Below are 17,999 nucleotides of genomic sequence, written 5' to 3'. Positions count from 1 at the left end.
ATATAAAGTAAAATCAGATTTCATATTTGAAAAGAGCTTTGGGAGTCATGAAAGTCATTTAAATGTGAGATCAATGACTCCTTTTCCCCACTACAAAAATGGAGCTACCTCTATATTGAAACCTGGCAACTATCTAGCAGTTCACAGGAATACCATTTTTTAACAGGGAGTAAAGAATACTACATCTAATCGAAACGAGAGATAAAAGTCTAGCTCACTAACCCAGAGCACCACCTAGCCCTTCATTATCAGTTAATGGCATGTGGAGTTTTCTGGGTGGAAGGCACTATTACAACTGCAGGTGTTATACCAATTATATTAGACCAGTAGAAACCAGCAGGATCTTATTAAAGGGGACAAGACAAAGATGCCACATTTATTATAACAATTTGATTTATGACTAATAACTAATATCTTAATTCTTATACACACACACACACACACCCATCAGATGTTCTGCAGCTGCTGCATAGTTACCAGTCCTGAAGATAGCTTAAGTTCATAGCTTGATTTTGTAGCTTGGGTTCATAGCTTGTGGCAGCTAACTGGCCAGGAAAGCCAGGCACAAGGACAAGCTGGATCTCTGCTGGGCAGGCACTGATGTCCTTCCATGTTGGCAGCAGAATGTTACCCAGAGTCTCTCATCTCACCCTTCTTTTTTATAGGCTTTTAGTTTGGATTCAGAGTCTATAGGTCTTGCTGTGTCACGCTGCCTCTGGGTTTAGATTGATCACCCATCAATTGCAGGCGTGACTTTCAGCCTTGAACCTGGCTTTGATCTTCCTTCTGTTGTCCTTTTCTTTTTAGGGTGGATGCTTCTTACTTTGTTTAGGGCTGTTGTCTAGGTCTTCAGCCGTTGGTATTTGAACTTTATCTCATCAGGACAGGCTGGGGCTGGAGGTTGATTCCGTCATTCATACATACCTCATTTACACATCTAAACTAAACTAATAAGATTACAGCAGGGTTTGCAAAAATGAAGGTTGGAGGAAGCTTTTACAAAATGGAGTGAGTGTTTTAAAATGGGGTTTGAATTACAATATGGAACAGAAGTTACGGTGTAGGCAAGTGTAGTGAAAGGTGAACAGAAGTTACATTAATAAAGTGAACAATTAAAAACAATTTCATTTATCAGTTCTACACAGGTTAGTGGTCAATAGCAAACTCTTGTAGACTGCAGTGGGAACAGAAGCACATCTATTAGCATGATCTCTGGAGATGTGAGTCCAGCTCTAGTAAATTAAATAAATAAAATAAATAAATAAATAAGTGTGACAGTTTCATTCCCTTCCCTTGTGGATAATTTTTGTTATTACAAAACTATGACACAATTGGACATAGTTTGATAGCTGACGCATAGGAGGCCAAGGACCAGAACAACAGGAACATTGCGGGTCCTGACTGATGTTTATTGGCAGAGTTACATGGGGAAGTTTGCACCAAGCCTGCCCATGTTATCAGTCACAACCTCATCTACAACCAAACAGTGCAATCTTGTGATTGGGGGTGCAAGGTGACTTCAAGATCATCTCTACCCTCTGTGGGTCCGGCAGGTGGGGTTCATCCCTCTGGGTCAAGTTAGAGCAGTCTAATGGCCCCCAAGGAACCAAAACTGTAGCTAGGAATTGATATGAAATGGGGGTGCACCCAGGTCATTCCCCCTTTCCTCTGCTATGCCATCAGCAAGGCAGGGTATAAGAGTCTCTACACCAGTTCTAAGCCTCTAGAGGATCTTCCTTGCACTGACTGGGAAACACTGGTGTTAGGGTCAGATTATAGCAGTGCAGTACAAAACAATTAGAACATGAGAGAGAAGCTGGCCCCGTGTCACATTTTAGTCAGTATTATCAGTCCCTCAGTCCCAGAAGCATCAAATGATCTCAGTTATGAAAGGAGGCAGAAAGGGGAGGGGGTAGAGTATACTAATGTGGCAAAATGAGTCCTCAGAATGTCACCTGACATTCTAATTGATTGTCACACAGATTGTCCTTAGATGCCCTGCAATACTTGAGAACAATTAATAACTGAATTACTGCACCAATACCACTCAGGTTACCAGCAATGTAAACATGAAAGCAGGACTGAAAACAACATGAAAGTTTTTCTCCTCCCCCCCACCCCCCCGCCCATTTTTGTAAAACTTTTTGTAGAGTTGATTTGTCAAACTGAATTAATCTGTGAACAATGAGACATTCCATACCTGTTTCCCTAGAGACAAATCCTTAACAAAATGCAAGTTTTCAGCCAAATTGTTCAGCTGCAGTCTATGCACTGGCATGGTACAACTCTTACAATTTGCAAAGTGCTATCTGCATACAACTCCCCAAAGTCAGACAATACACACAAAAACATACGGAAGTGGCTGAAAATTTTTGCTAAGGGGGAGGCTGAGCACTTCTGTAAATGTTTCTTTCCCCTCAATTGTATCTGGTTCTCTCAAATACTTTCCCAGAGGCTGTTGCATGTAGGGAATCAGAGTACACTATACTGCTTAGGCCCCTACTACAGAAAGCTGCTTGTGATAAAAAGTTGGCTATATATAGAATACACAAAATGCAGACTGTCAGTAAGGGGACCGAGATAAAGGAAGCACCTTAGGATTGGCTGCAGTTGAGAGCAGATGAACCCATGGCAAAAAATAGATACACTTAGGAAAGAAAACAGAACAGTGTTTATTCAGAAAGTAATTTTATTATATATTCATATATGATAAATATATGAAAAGAAATTTTCATTGAAAAATGTATATATGATTTCTTAAAAGTATTGAATTGTTCTGAGGAAAGGTTTTAGTTATTAAAAGGTACCAAAGGATGAAATGATCATTGTATATCTATAATATGTATTCATACCTTTTACCTAACATTAAAAAAAAAGTTATTCTATTCAAACATCCAAGTTGCAATATAGAGAGGATATTATAAAAGATAGCTTTCTAGTTTGGCATGATTTGCTTTCAGTACATATAAGCATCCAGACGGTGCAAAGTTTAACCAGATAGAAATGCTCACTTGTTACATTAGACATTGTGCTCAGCTCCCAAGATCCTTTCGTCAAGACCACAGACAGACTGACCTAAATTTGGATTTTTAATACCAGCCAATGCTGGCATCTTCTAATAGCACTTACCTTGCACTGTGCTCTGGTGCAAAGAGAGAACAATGAATTTCCTATGTTAAACGGTGTAATTCCCACAGACCACATACACCTCCCCATATTGATTCAGTTCATTGCATTCCATATCCTGCAAAAATAAATCTACTGTAGGACAGCTGACATTATTGCTCACTGAAGATTTAGTAATATATTTCTCTCACATAAGACAGAAATACACTGAAATTTGATAAATCCAACAGCAGTCTGAAATTAAACCACGTGTATGCACCACATTTTTATAGATGAGGCATTTTTTACTTTTATGTCAGAAAATGTGGTAGGAGAAAACTTACTTCTTTTCAAACAAAGGTAAGGAATAAGAACAGCCCTTCTATAAGAAAAGAATAACGGGACCCCAGAAAGCTTGACTGTCTTTATACACTAAGGACTAGCCTTGTAACCTTTACCTACTTCAGTGAGTAATTGGTTACACTACATCAGTGGAACTACTCCCGCGTAGTGGCTTGGTAATGTTAGGACTGAACAATCTAGCCCTAAATATTTAGCATCTTTATTTGTATTAATTTTATTGTAAAGCATTTTATGCTGCCTCCCCACGTTTGTAGTAGAGCTAACTGGGAAATTCTCAGTTTTTCATATGTTTTTACAGAGGCTGTTTTTAAAATAAAGGGCGAACGTGTCTACACGTCAAGCTGGGGGTGTGTGTGATTCCCATTGGTATTGAGCTAGCACACTAAAAATAGATCGCAGCCACTGCAATGCAAGCCCTGAGTATGTACCCGGATAAGGTGCTAAGTGCAACTTGGGGTGGGTAGCCCCTCCCTTCAAGTGTGCTGCCACAATTACACTCTCTTTTTAGCAAAGAGCTACTGCGTGTACTTCTCAGGGAGCTGGGAGCCCACCCTAGCTTGAAGTGCAGCCATCCTCAACATTTCGGGTGGTATGTTCGGTTTTATTGATATAATAGGCTCAATCCAGCTTCCATTAAAATCAAGGTGAATTTTGTTCCCAGCAGGAATAGGATTGGACCCAATGACAATCATAACAGGATACTCACAAAGGGAGCACTTGAGCTGATTGGTCACTGAACATTTCAAGGCAAAGTGAAATTAGATAACACTGTATCACTAAAGCTTAGAAAATCGTATTATTCGCACTTCTGTCCATATGCTACTAAACTAAATGCTAAGAGCAGTTGTGGAAAACTTCTTGCCAGGTGAAACCAGCAACTTTTCTCAACAAGTGACTAGTCTGGCTTTTTGCCAGGCTTTTTCATGCTCATTTGTTACATCCACCTCCTCACCCACGTCCCTCACCATCGCTACATATAATAAAGACCTGGCCCTTCAAGGCTTTATGGGCCCAGGCCAGCTTAAATTAAAAATGGAGTATTTCAGAAGGGCATCGCTTTTTATTATGCAGTCCCAAGGTTCCTCAGAGCCTGCTGATGCCTTGTAGTGATTCCTTGCCTTGGGCAGGGCAAACAGCCCATGTATGTCAAACCACATCCACTTCAATTCTCTACAAGTTCTACCTGTTCCTGCCCAAATAAATAATCGCCTTTAATAGTTGTAGCTGCAGAAGACAAGGCCTCATGAAAAAACAAAGGATATTCAGTGAACCTTGAACAAGTGAAGCGCAATAGTTTTGAGCTTGATTTAATACTCCATTCCAACATCCAACAAGGGGAAAAAATTGACAATAATGCAACATCTACATCGCTGAAACTACACCCTTTGTATTTTGGCAGTAATTTAGCCAAAGGAAGGGCTTTACATCTCATCCATCACTTTTAGTTGGAAGGGAATTGCCTAAGTCCAAGTTTTTGCAGGGTGTGGTTGATACAGTGAGATGGTTGAATACACATGACCAAAGGCCACATGCCTCACAAATCAAAACAACCACAGATGTGCTGGGACTCAAGAATTTTATTACACTCAGGAGTTTTGTGTTTTCTGAAGATAACCACAATCCCCTTTTCTTCACACACAAAAAAGGAAAAATATTCAAATCTATAGTAACAAAGCAAGAAGAAGAAATTAATAACTAATGGGGCTAAAGTCTCTTGTTTTAAGGCTTCCCAAAAGCAATCTCCAAAAACAAAACCAGGAGAGACAGTCAACAAATATTTAGAACCTATTATATAGTAAAATACATTGGCAGGCAAGGCCTCAATTTCAACAAAGGAAAAAAAAAACCTACTGGTGCAGAACGCCTTTATACATTTAAAAATATGATACAATATAGCAGGCAAGTTAGAAAAAACATTCTTCATAAGCCTGAGTTTTCATAAGCCCTTTGTCCTACAGCTCGGTTTTGTCTGTTTGAGCAGGACTGGTGCTACCGCTGTCTTCTCCAGCATTGTTCTTATCTACAGGCTCGAAAGACAATGAAGCAGAGTTTATGCAATATCTTTTGCCAGTTGGACGAGGCCCATCGTCAAAAATATGCCCCAGGTGAGCACCACACTGAAATAAAACAAGAGAGTATCATTGTATTTCTATACAACTACATGGCATGGCAACGCTATTAATACTAATATGTTATGGTTACTCTATAGTGGGACAATGTTTACAACAGGAAACTAGACTGAACAATATCTTAGACACACCTCTACCCCGATATAACGCTGTCCTCGGGAGCCAAAAAAATCTTACCGCGTTATAGGTGAAACCGCGTTATATTGAACTTGTTTTGATCCATGGGAGTGCGCAGCCTTCTCACCACCCCGCCCGGAGTGCTGCTTTACCACGTTATATCCGATTTCATGTTATATCGGGTAGCGTTATATCGAGGTAGAGTACCTTTCATTAGCCTAACTCCGAGTCGATGTCTTTGTGGGCTGTACTGTGCGTACAAGGGAGCACAGAATAGCAGAACTGTACATATCCGAAATCATTCAGAAACAATCATATTTCAGATAGATTCAGATTTTTTGGCTAAATAATGTACACATTGGATTGATGCTTACTTGCAAGGAATTTGTTACTTGCAAGGAATGTGAAACTATATGTGTTGTCACCACAGAGAGAAGTATTGTTTTGGATGAGTGGATTTCAGATATGTATGACAGTACGGTAAAAGTCACGTTGCTGACTATAACAGAGGTAACATTCACTTTCCTTTACATAGAAAACATAACATTTGAAGAAGCTGATCCACTGAGCTATTACTGAAGAACTAAGACTGCTGTACAGGTGGTATGATGGGAGGAGAATTAGGTAAACAAACATCTTGAAACAAACAGCACGCTGTAATTAGCCACTCCAATTCTTTCTTATTTCTCCAGCATGTCATGAGGAATAAAAAAATAAAATGCTGCACTGTAGAAACATTCACTTTGAATAGGGAGTCATGCTGCTTTGCTAGGGCCCAATGCATCTCCCATTAAAGTAAACGGTTCATTCCAACAGGAGTTGAAATCAGTGGCATTACAGCGGTGTCACAGTTCAGAATCTATCCCTTAGCGGGCTAAGTGGGACAGTCTGACAGACAGTCACCCAGCCATTGAGTATTCCTGACTGTGAATAATTATTCATGTTGACTAAGTTCCTAGCAGCTCAGCATAGTGAGGATAATTTTATTCTCTCTTTGGTCCGTTTTATTGCAGTGTCCTCCTCATGTTACAGTCCTTGATACACCAAAGCACTTAAGCATGCACTCGGGCCGTCAGTAGGAGCAGGCAGAGATCACTGCTGCAGGTTATACCCTCTTCATGCTTTCAAGGGGTACTTCACAACTGTGAGGGCTAGAAAAAACTCCCTCTCCCCCCAAAATAATGAAAACTGAAATGCTGACTAGAGCTGGGCAGGAAACTGCTTTCTCATCCACCCCTTAAATATTTTCCAGATTTAGGGGGAAAAAATAAAAAAAAAAATCACCTCAAATTGGGACAAAAAGTCCAAATCTCAAAACATATTCGCAAACATATGACAAAAAATGTTTTACTGAAAAATCCCCACCTGCTCTAATTCTGATCAACACAAGACTATAGGAGCATGGGTCCTAGGCATGTGCATAACCCAGTGCTGGACAAAGACAGTCCTTACCATGAAGAGTTTAAAGTTTAAGACTCCAATCCTGCAATCAGATGTGTGTGGGCGGATCCCTGCGAGTAGCAGGCTCCAGCTGTGGTATTGGGGATGGCACGATTAAGGGCTAAACTTCCCAGACAGTTTTGGAAGGACTCTGTGAAACTCTTGTTATGTACAACCAGTTGGAATCAGCCACAGAAAAATGCAGAGCTCTTGCAAGCACCCATTGAGTGATTACTGAAAACCACACCAGGTTCATGAGGGCAGCCCATGATAAAGCCCTTGTGCATTGGGAAGAAGGGCTGGATTACCCAATAGGTAGACTAAGCATGTGTTTATGGCACCAGCAAAGCAGGGGACACCAAAAAAAATGAGGTTCTTTTTGAAAAAAAAATGATATTTGATATTTCAAAAAAAGCATCAAAGTACAGTAGTCATCATGGGAAAAATCAGCACTTTGTTAGACTTCCTTACACTCCAGTACACTTGTTTTTCTGTTCCCTTCGGCATGCATCTGACGAAGTGGGTATTCACCCAAGAAAGCTCATGCTCCAGTACGTTTGTTAGTCTATAAGGTGCCACAGAACTCTTTGCTGCTTTTACAGATCCAGACTAACATGGCTACCCCTCTGATACTTGTTCTCTTTTTATTACAGTCTCGCATGATATTCTTATAGAAAAGCTAGGAAAGTACAATTTAGATGGGGCTACTATAAGGTGGGTGCATAACTGGCTGGATAACCGTACTCAGAGAGTAGTTGTTAATGGCTCCCAATCCTGCTGGAAAGGTATAACAAGTGGGGTTCCGCAGGGGTCTGTTCTGGGACCAGTTCTGTTCAATATCTTCATCAACGATTTAGATGTTGGCATAGAAAGTACGCTTATTAAGTTTGCGGACGATACCAAACTGAGAGGGATTGCAACTGCTTTGGAGGACAGGGTCAAAATTCAAAATGATCTGGACAAATTGGAGAAATGGTCTGAGGTAAACAGGATGAAGTTCAATAAAGATAAATGCAAAGTGCTCCACTTAGGAAGGAACAATCAGTTTCCCACATACAGAATGGGAAGAGACTGTCTAGGAAGGAGTATGGCAGAAAGAGATCTAGGGGTCATAGTGGACCACAAGCTTAATATGAGTCAACAGTGTGATACTGTTGCAAAAAAAGCAAACATGATTCTGGGATGCATTAACAGGTGTGTTGTAAACAAGACACGAGAAGTCATTCTTCCGCTTTACTCTGCGCTGGTTAGGCCTCAACTGGAGTATTGTGTCCAGTTCTGGGCACCGCATTTCAAGAAAGATGTGGAGAAATTGGAGAGGGTCCAGAGAAGAGCAACAAGAATCATTAAAGGTCTTGAGAACATGACCTATGAAGGAAGGCTGAAGGAATTGGGTTTGTTTAGTTTGGAAAAGAGAAGTCTGAGAGGGGACATGATAGCAGTTTTCAGGTATCTAAAAGGGTGTCATCAGGAGGAGGGAGAAAACTTGTTCACCTTAGCCTCCAATGATAGAACAAGAAGCAATGGGCTTAAACTGCAGCAAGGGAGATTTAGATTGGACATTAGGAAAAAGTTCCTAACTGTCAGGGTAGTTAAACACTGGAATAGATTGCCTAGGGAAGTTGTGGAATCTCCATCTCTGGAGATATTTAAGAGTAGGTTAGATAAATGTCTATTAGGGATGGTCTAGACAGTATTTGGTCCTGCCATGAGGGCAGAGGACTGGACTCGATGACCTCTCGAGGTCCCTTCCAGCCCTAGAGTCTATAAGTCTATGAGTCTACTTATCCCCATCTAAATCAGGGGGGGCGTCCTACTAATGTAGATCGAAATAATGCGAGGAAATCAGAGACTGCAACTGATCATCCTACTCTTGGCGGTAAAAGAGACAGACGTTGTTCTAGAAGGTGTGGATGTGCCAGACTGAACCTGCTCATGCTGTAAATAATAAGAGAAAAGATCCTGGTATGTGGGTTGATTTCAGTACCGATGATGTAGCTTACTGGATAGATTACGGATCAAATGACCATCAACACCACACTGGGCCATTTGAGAAATCACGCTGGACTTTTACCAATGGCAAAACAAACAAGATATTGTCCACAAAAAATATTTTTTGGCATGAAAGCGAATGGTGAGAAATACACTTGAGAATGCTACTGTATTCACCATCAACAGGGTGTGGGTACTGTTTTGTTTGCAAACTTTTTGCACATAAACCTTCAAAATCCTGGTTTGCTACAGATGGATTTAGTGACTGGCGGAATACTGTTTTAATTGAACAACATGAAAATTGCACTACTCACAGAGATTCAATGTTGACGTACACCTCTACCCTGTTATAACGCCACCCAATATAAAACGAATTCAGATATAACGCGGTAAAGCAGCACTCTGGGGGGGCAGGGCTGCGCACTCCGGCAGATCAAATCGAGTTTGATATAATGCAGTTTCATCTATAACGTGGTAAGATTTTTTGGCTCCCAAGAACAGCGTTATATCGAGGTAGAGGTGTATTTAAATTGAAGACAAGGCTTTGGATTGACACAAAAATTGGAAGAACAAATTAAAGGAAAATGGACATGCTTCGTCGAGTCAGCTTCAATGAACTTAGAATTTTGCAATCAGAAAATCTAGAAAGAAGCTATTTTAATTTCAGCATTCATGTAAGTTTTGTGTCATTTTGAAAAATAAAATTTTATTTTATGGTATAGTATTGTTTTTATTTTGAATTACATATGGGAGGCACCATAATCTTTTCAGTGCTTAGGGCCTCTAAAGGTCTTAATCTGGCCCTGCTGGGAAGGCAGCAGAAATGGCAGTGGTAGCTCAGTGGAAACACATCAGTAGCCAGTGAGACTGCTTCCACCCTGTGGCATCATCAGGAAGTGTTCTCAGTAGCTGCTATTATGCAAATGAGCCTTGGGAAGGCGCAGGAATGACGTTTGGGTAGGTGGTTAAGGAAGCAGTTAACAGCATTGGTAAGGCTGGGGACAATATAACTACCTACACTTTTTTTTCAGGAAGGGAAAAAGCAAAGATGAAGCTTTAAAATAATTCAACTAACAAGTCTGATGTCACTCATGACTGATCACTTGCTTGTATCCCTCTTTCCTAGCCCTGATCCCTTTTGTACTTTGAGTTCGTAAGTTTTTTGAAGCAGGGATTGTCCTCATCTTATTCTTTATTACAGCATGTGGTCTAGCATGATGAGGATCTTGTTCTGATTGGGGCCACTGGACATTACCATAATACAAATAATAAATCATAATAATTTAGTTTCCCAAAGTATTTGTACAAATCCAAAATATGGCAATTAATCTTTTCGACTGAAAAAATTTTCAAACCTCACGGCTCAATAGCAAAGTCTTTTCCACATTAACATTTACCAAAAGATCACTTATAAATCACTCATTCTCCAACGTAAAGGAACAAAGGAAGAGAAATTACACAGAGGAGCAGATTTCAGGAAACACTGGCACACAAATTTACGGACTACCAAGTCAACCTATCACAACAGAACTCCTTGGCAAGGAATTGTAAAGCTTCAACACGGTTAGAGGTGGTTTCATTATATTTTTCTGTGGTAGCAGAGTCACACCCAGGATTGGATTACTAAGAAATCTGTTATATTTTGTGACATTGTCTCTCACTAAAATTTACATATAGATTCCATGTACACATGTGCTAATACTCATGTGCAATGAAAATAACTCAAATTCAATTGTTTGCACCAGAAAGGAATTGTTCTGGTTGTCATTTGAGAGTATGAAAGACGTGCTTTCCCTATGCTACATACAACACTTCACCCATCACGGGTGCTGACTACTTTTCTTTGGTGACTGTAAAAGTTGGTAAAGCCTCCCCATGAAAATCATCCTCTGCTTGTTCATATATTGGGCAGAATGTGACAAGATGATGGAATGCCAAGTGCAACTCATGCCTTTGACAAATTGGGAGTTTAGCTGACCACAGCCAAGTGTCAGCATGGTTGGGTCTCTCTTAGGGTGACCAGACAGCAAGTGTGAAAAATTGGGATGAGGTGGGGGGTAATAGGAGCCTATATAAGAAAGAGACCCAAAAATCCGGACTGTCCCCATAAAATCGGGACATCTGGTCACCCCTAGTTTCTCTGGGCTCCTGGTTCTCATTGGTTGCAATGAGCTGAAGAAAGCCCTGTGCAATCGGCTGCTAATGATTTATTCAGAGCATATCAATGTGCAACCAATCTTTTGGTGATTAAAGAATTGTATTGGTTTTTACAGGTACAACATAATAGCTAGAGAGACCCTAGGGGAAAGGACCCCCTGCACAGGAAAGGAAAAGGAAGGAGACAGAATGTGCAACCAATTTAATATTATTCCCTAAATGGGCCTGCAATTAACGTTTACCTGTCGCAAGTATCTGACATTATATGTATTTCCAGGATGATGTGTTTCTAACAGAACTGTAAAAATTGTTTCTCAGATAATCCAGGGATGCTTTTGTTTTATATTAAGGTGACACGCCCCCCCCTCCCCCAACCCACCACAGCGTTTGATCTCTAAATTGAAGAACATTTTAAAGAGAGGCTTTTACATGGGAGCAAACGGATGGAGGGACATTTATAGAAAAAGCAACTTACTTTTTCATCTGCAAGAGATTAATACAGTTTGGAGCACAGGGGGAGGGGGCGGGGGGAGTGTTTACCAAGAACTACACTGCAGTAAAATTGTGGCCTTTTTTGCTGCTGATTCACATTCTTAGGATCCAGGGGAGGGGAGGAAATGGCTGTGTTATTGGTACACTATATGGGAGTGTTAGTTGTGCCTTAGAGCGGCTGCAAGTTGTTCCCCACCCTCAGGCTATCAGCCTGTGTGATCTGCCCCACTTGCTGGGCCAAGAACACGGGTTCCACTGGTGGGAAGCCACTGATGGGAAGTTGCTGTTGGACTTTGCTGTGGGGTTTAGCCTCATATTTTCCTATGCTATTTAGTAAATTCAGGTTTTGGTGTGTTTTAAATTGGTGGGAGCATTGCTAATGCCATTCTGTGAAGTCTGCCAGTTCTAGTTTCTCTGAAGCCAGGCAAACAATTTTCTCAGATTCCTCCACCCCGACCACACGCTGCTTTGGGCTCCATTCAGATGAATCCAAAAACTTTGGGTTCTCTGGAAGGGAGTTGTCATACTCCAACCCATATGTTGGCCACAGGATTCATTTGACTGTGCTTACGTCCTGCCAGCTGGCACTGAGTAGGCTGCATTTTCAAGTAATCACTGAATAAAGGAGAGATTCCCAAATTCTAGTCCCACAGGGACCTTTGCTAGTGGCTCACAGAGAGCTGCCTGCTCAGAGGACGCTGGCTTTCCTTCTCATTTTCTGCTAAGAGAAACAGAACAGATAGAACGAGGATATAAAGCAAGATTTTTGTAGATCCAGAAGAGGGCAATTAGATCTCTAGGAGGGACACAGGTGAGTTATGCATCATGTGAAAGTATTTTGTTTGATCCTGCTTTCAATTTGCAACCCTGTGTTTTATTATGAGAGAAGCAGACATTGCTCTCTTTGCTATTCATTATTTAATATATCTCCATTGTGCCACCTCTTATTTATTTTCTCTCTATACTAATACAAGTAAGCTCTGATAAGATGAAGATCTCAGAGGAATGCTTCAAAAAGAACAGTTATTTTGATATGAACATTAGATACATGGCCAGATATGAATTTCAGATAACAAAGATATTCAAATACTACGGGCTGGTAAACATACCCCTAATAATTTTTAGTGTCTCCTCATCTGGAAATTTTTCCAAGCCTCTAATTTAATTTCATTGCTTTTCCTTGGATTTTTTCTATTTGTACTACGTCCTTTTCGAGACAACACGACCCAACACAAACAGTATTCTATGTGAGGCCATACCTGTGATTTATAGAATGGCATTATAATGTTTGCAGTATTATTCTTTATACCTCAATACTCTCTAACATCTTGGTTGCTTTTCTAACCACCAAAATCCATTGATCAAATCTTTTCACTGAGCTGTCCATAATAAAGTCCATATCTTTTTCCTGAGTGGTTTCAGTTAATTTAGAACCCATGAATGTGTATGAGTAGGGACCTGTCTACATGGCGCCAGCAAAGCTCCCTAGAGAGTTGTGATTTGTACAGTGTTCTAATGTGTTATGCGCTAGCTGCCCCTGTACACCCAGCTGGGGCACTCTTTCAGGTACCTGGTTTGCACTGATGTAGCCCTGTTTCAGACTTTTAGAGCTAGGTCTACACACGGCAGTTGGAGAGCATGTTATTGCGCTTTACAAACTGCACCCCTCTGGCATGCTTTGCCCTGCCATGTAGACAGGCCATGTTAAAATCGTTCCTTCCAAAGCACAAGTTAATATTCAACTGAAAACATGTGAGATCTGCCATTGTATTATGGAACTGTTAAATCATTCTTAAATAGCACCAGTTACCAGCTGGACATGGTCCTAAGCACAGATTGTGGCACAAAATATTCTCAATACTTCTAATACCTCAATGAGCAGTTCTGTCCTAAACTCTGCCAGGGAAGAACTAGTCCTTGTTCCCTCCACACATTACCCAGCATGCATGGAAGGGGAGATTACTTACGTGTAACTGGAGGTTCTTCAAGATGTGTTGTCCCTATCTATATTCCACTGAGGGTTATGAGCATGCGCCCTGCGCCCAGAGCTGGAACTTTTCAAAATAGGAATGTCTGGCGGGCCATGCATGCACCCTTGCACTGCCTTCTGGTTTTTCCTGAGGCAATGAAGGATGGGGCAGACTGCTCATGTCTTTGGTTCCTTTTCTACCACGAATCTACCAGATCTGCAGCAGAGGGGAAGGAGGGTGGGATTGGAATACAGCCAGGGACCACACATCTCAAAGAACATCCAGTTACCGGTAAGTAACCTCCCCTTCTTCTTTGAGTGATAGTCCCTATTGTATTCAACTGAAGGTGAGTAACAAGCAGCACCTAGCTAGGAGAAGGGTGCGAGGAAGATGCTGGAACTGTGGAATGGAGGACCACTGCGACAAACAAGGTGTCCATTGCAGAACCATGCACTAGAGCATAATGAGAAGAAAAGGCATGTACCAAACTCCATGTGGCTGCCTTACATATGTCCACAAGTGACACATTGTGGAGTGCGGCAGAATTTGATGCTTGCACTCTCTTGGAATGGGCCCATATCCCACCTGGTGGGGACCATCTCGATAACTGATAGAGCATAATGCACCCTCAGACCCATTTCGAGATTCTCTGGGTGGAAATGGCCTGCCCTTTAATTCTCTCTGCTAAAACAACAAATAATCTGGGTGACTTCCAGAATGGCTTCATTCTTTGTAGATAAAATGCCAGGGCACTACGTACATTGATGGAGTGAAGCTGATAAGTTGATATGGTGGTGTGCAGTTTGGGAAAGAAAGTGGGAAAATGTAGGGTCGGAAGAGGTGGAAGCAAGAAATCACTTTTGGTAAAGATCTGGGATGCAGGAGCAGTGAAACTTTGTCCTTATGGAATGTGGTGAAAAGGAGGTTTGCCATCATGGCCCCCAGTTTGCCAACCCTCCTTGCAGAGGTAATAGGAACCAGGAAAGCAACCTTCATGGAAATAAGAGAAAGGGAGCAGAAGGCCAGAGGTTTGAAGGGAAAGTTCATTAATGACATAAGCACTAGATTGAGGTCCCATTGGGGAGTGATAGGCTGAATGGGTAAGGTATTTATTTACAAGGCTCTTCCAGAATTGGGTAGTCAAAGAAGGGGTAAAAACTGAATGCTCCTCAATGGGATGGTGGAAAGCACTAATAGCCACTGCATGCACCCTGATGGAGCTGAGAGCAAGTCCTGAGGCCTTCATATAGAGGGAATAGTCTAAGAGCATCGGGATGTCCACAGCTTTGGGGGAAAAACTTTGCTCTTGGGCTCAGGAAGTGAAACGCACCCATTTGGCTTGGTAGGATCATCTCATGGAGTCCTTACTGCTACTTGAAAGGACATCCTCTACTGCCAACAAACACTCCCATGCTAGCAGAGGTGTACATCCAAAAACCAAGCTCTCAGGTGAAGCATCTGTGGATCAGGGTGCCCGAGTCTGCCACTGTGTTGCATGAGCAGTTCCAGAAACATCAGGAGCAGGAGTGGAGGATGCTTCAACATGCAGAGAAAAAGAGGAAACCAGAACTAGCGAGGCCAGAATAGAGCAATCAGGATGACAATCACCATCTTCCATTGGAGGTTGTGAAGGATGCACAGCAAGACTGATGGGGAGGGAAGGAGTAGTTGATCCAGTCCAACCAGTTGATGACCAGGGCAGTGCTCATTCACAGGGCAAGGAGTCCTCCCCTTGAGCAGTATTGAATGCACTTGACGTTGGCATGAGATGCAAAGAGATCCCTGACCAAAGTTCCCCAGTGACCAAAAATGTCTACGATTACCATGTCATGCAACTCCCATTTATGGTCAGCTGCAAAGTTCCTGCTGAGAGCACTGGCAATCACATTCTGAGTTCCTGGCAGGCAGGCTGCTGACAAATGGATACAATGTGCAATGCAACATTTCTGGAGGCATACTGCTTGCACATACAGCACTGGGGACTTTGTGCCTCCTTGCTTGTTTATATATTAAACTGTAGTGGTGTCGTCCGACATGACAAGAATGGATAGCTGGTAAAAACGCATGGCATGCTTTGCATACTGCCCCGAGTTCCAGGATGGTGATATGAATCCTGACTTCCTGAGAGGTCCAAGTGCCTTGTGTCACATGATCTCCCACATGGGCACCCCAGCCATTGAGCGATGCGTCTGTTATGATTGTCTTGCATGGCGAGGACAGAAGAAAGGGCATTCTGGAGCAAACTTGGAACAGTTCATGAGGCCAAGGAGCAATTCCAAGTCTTCTCAGAGTCAATGGCCCTCAGTCTATGAATGGAATTGGGGCTGGTAAGGGGAGCTGTCTCAGGACCCACGAATCAGAGATGTCAGTGGGGCCAGTGCAGGAGGAACATGTGGTGCTGGAACTGGGACTGGCAGATTCGATGAGCGATCCAACTTCTTGTCACTCTTGTGGGCCTTGGAAGGCAGCGTTCCTCTGTGGCCGGAACTTGTGGATGGTGTGGCATCTTTCTTGGATCTAGAGGAAGACTTACTGCCACACTTATGTGCATGCTTCCGAGACTCATGGCTAGGCCCCAGCATAGGGTCCATAGAACTGGTAGTGGCAGAGCCCGACTGAGGCTCCGAGATAGGAGGCGCAATCTTGGATTATTTGGGAGAGAGAGGGGTTACTCAGTCAGGATCCGATTGAGGGCCCCTGGCAATATTCATGTGCTGCTTCGTAGGACAGAGGGCTTGGTCTTTCCATGCAAAGGCAGGGAAGTTAGAGGCAGATATTTCATCTGGATGCAGCGCAGTTTTCCCCAAGCAGTACAGACAGCACTGGCGCTCGTCGCTGAGCGAAAACGAGCAAGAGCAGGAAGTGCAGATTTTGAATCCTGGCATCTTTGGCACAATCCAGTACCCACATGGATTTTAAAATACAAACTGTCAACATCACATTTCAAAATATGCAAACTAAATATCCTTAAATCAAACACTAAGTTCTCACGCACACTTCCTCCCCCCCCACTTTGGCTATCTGTAAATTTCAGTTATTGATGGAAATATTTTTTCATCGCTTTGTGTATATACAAGGAAATCAACTTTTACCAACATTTACTGATAAAAATAAAATCCTTTATATTAGTTCCACAAAGCAATATATTAGTTAGTTCCACAAAGCAATTCAGTAAAGTGACGATTATAAGCTCATAAGGTTCCTCAGTCTATTACGAAATAAACACAACATAGCCTGAGTTCCTTTAATATTGAGCAATATCTTTTTGTGCAGTACATTTTCCTGCAAGGTGTTAAAATTCTTTTGCAGTCAGAGGTCATAGTAGAGCTTCTGAGATTCCTAAAACACATACAGCACAGCTACCAAAAATGTGTTAAATGGTTTTCTTGCAGCACGTTATCTAGATAAGAATAATACAATTTCTCAATTATATTAGTAGATATTTCCCGTCAGACTGATTCAGGTACTGGCATGTTGGGCTCCATCCTGCACACACTGAAGTTAACTGAAATTTTGCCATTGACTTCAGTGGGAGCAGAAATGGCCCCAGAAAAATACACCATTTCAGAGAGCCTCGTTCTTAACATGCTCTAAGCATTCCTGTATGAGCACAGAATAATCAAGATATATTTCAGCAATGCTGAAATCGGTTATCCCAGCCTTGGTCCTGTCTGGAAACAGAAAGGCAGTTTTATACAGCATGAATGAAGCTGTCGCAGTCTCACCAGAAGGAATTTGAGGATTTAGAACTGGGTGGCTGAGAGATGCTGGGTGTTTTTGTAACATGACAAGTCAGCAGTTCCCCTCCCTTCTAGATAATGATTATGCCATTCACTTCACAGAAAGCTGGGCACCATAATGGATGAAAGCAAGTAAAACAAGACAGATAATGGAAAGTCGGGAGCATCTGGCATTATTATTGAGTTCGTTATTATGGCAGATGGGATTACTTGATTTGGTCATTAAGACTGACCTGGGAATGGGGCTTGGATTTCAGTTAGTGCTGCTCTTCAGTAATGCACAGTGATGGTATTAGCACACAAATAGTCACTACAATGCTTCCAACCTCTATCAAAACCATTCACACATGGAGGTAGAAAAGCAGGGCTCAGGGATGAGCACTGAAGGGATTCCTTTCAACAAGACAATTTCTGTATACTTGGCACCATTGATTCAAGCCATTTATGTCTGCTCTGTTAAACAGTGCTTAAGAACACTCTCATTAGCACTCTGA

General features: G+C 41.9%; 1 protein-coding gene across 5 annotated transcripts in view; it reads right to left on the bottom strand.

The window, feature by feature from the left end:
* Positions 1-5,027: 5,027 nt before the first annotated feature.
* The window catches only part of MSRB3 (methionine sulfoxide reductase B3), a 144,202-nt gene continuing 131,230 nt past the window's right edge, over positions 5,028-17,999 (bottom strand). For all 5 annotated transcript variants that reach the window (XM_050924122.1, XM_050924137.1, XM_050924105.1 and 2 more), the window contains one exon: positions 5,028-5,585. In XM_050924122.1, coding sequence (XP_050780079.1) covers positions 5,421-5,585 — 165 coding nt within the window. In that variant the 3' untranslated portion in view covers positions 5,028-5,420. The remainder of the gene's footprint in view (positions 5,586-17,999) is intronic.

The sequence above is a fragment of the Gopherus flavomarginatus genome, chromosome 1, assembly GCF_025201925.1.
Source record: "Gopherus flavomarginatus isolate rGopFla2 chromosome 1, rGopFla2.mat.asm, whole genome shotgun sequence".
NCBI classification, from domain to species: domain Eukaryota; kingdom Metazoa; phylum Chordata; order Testudines; family Testudinidae; genus Gopherus; species Gopherus flavomarginatus.
Note: the sequence above shows the minus strand (reverse complement) of the source record. Positions and strands in the feature narration are given on the sequence as shown.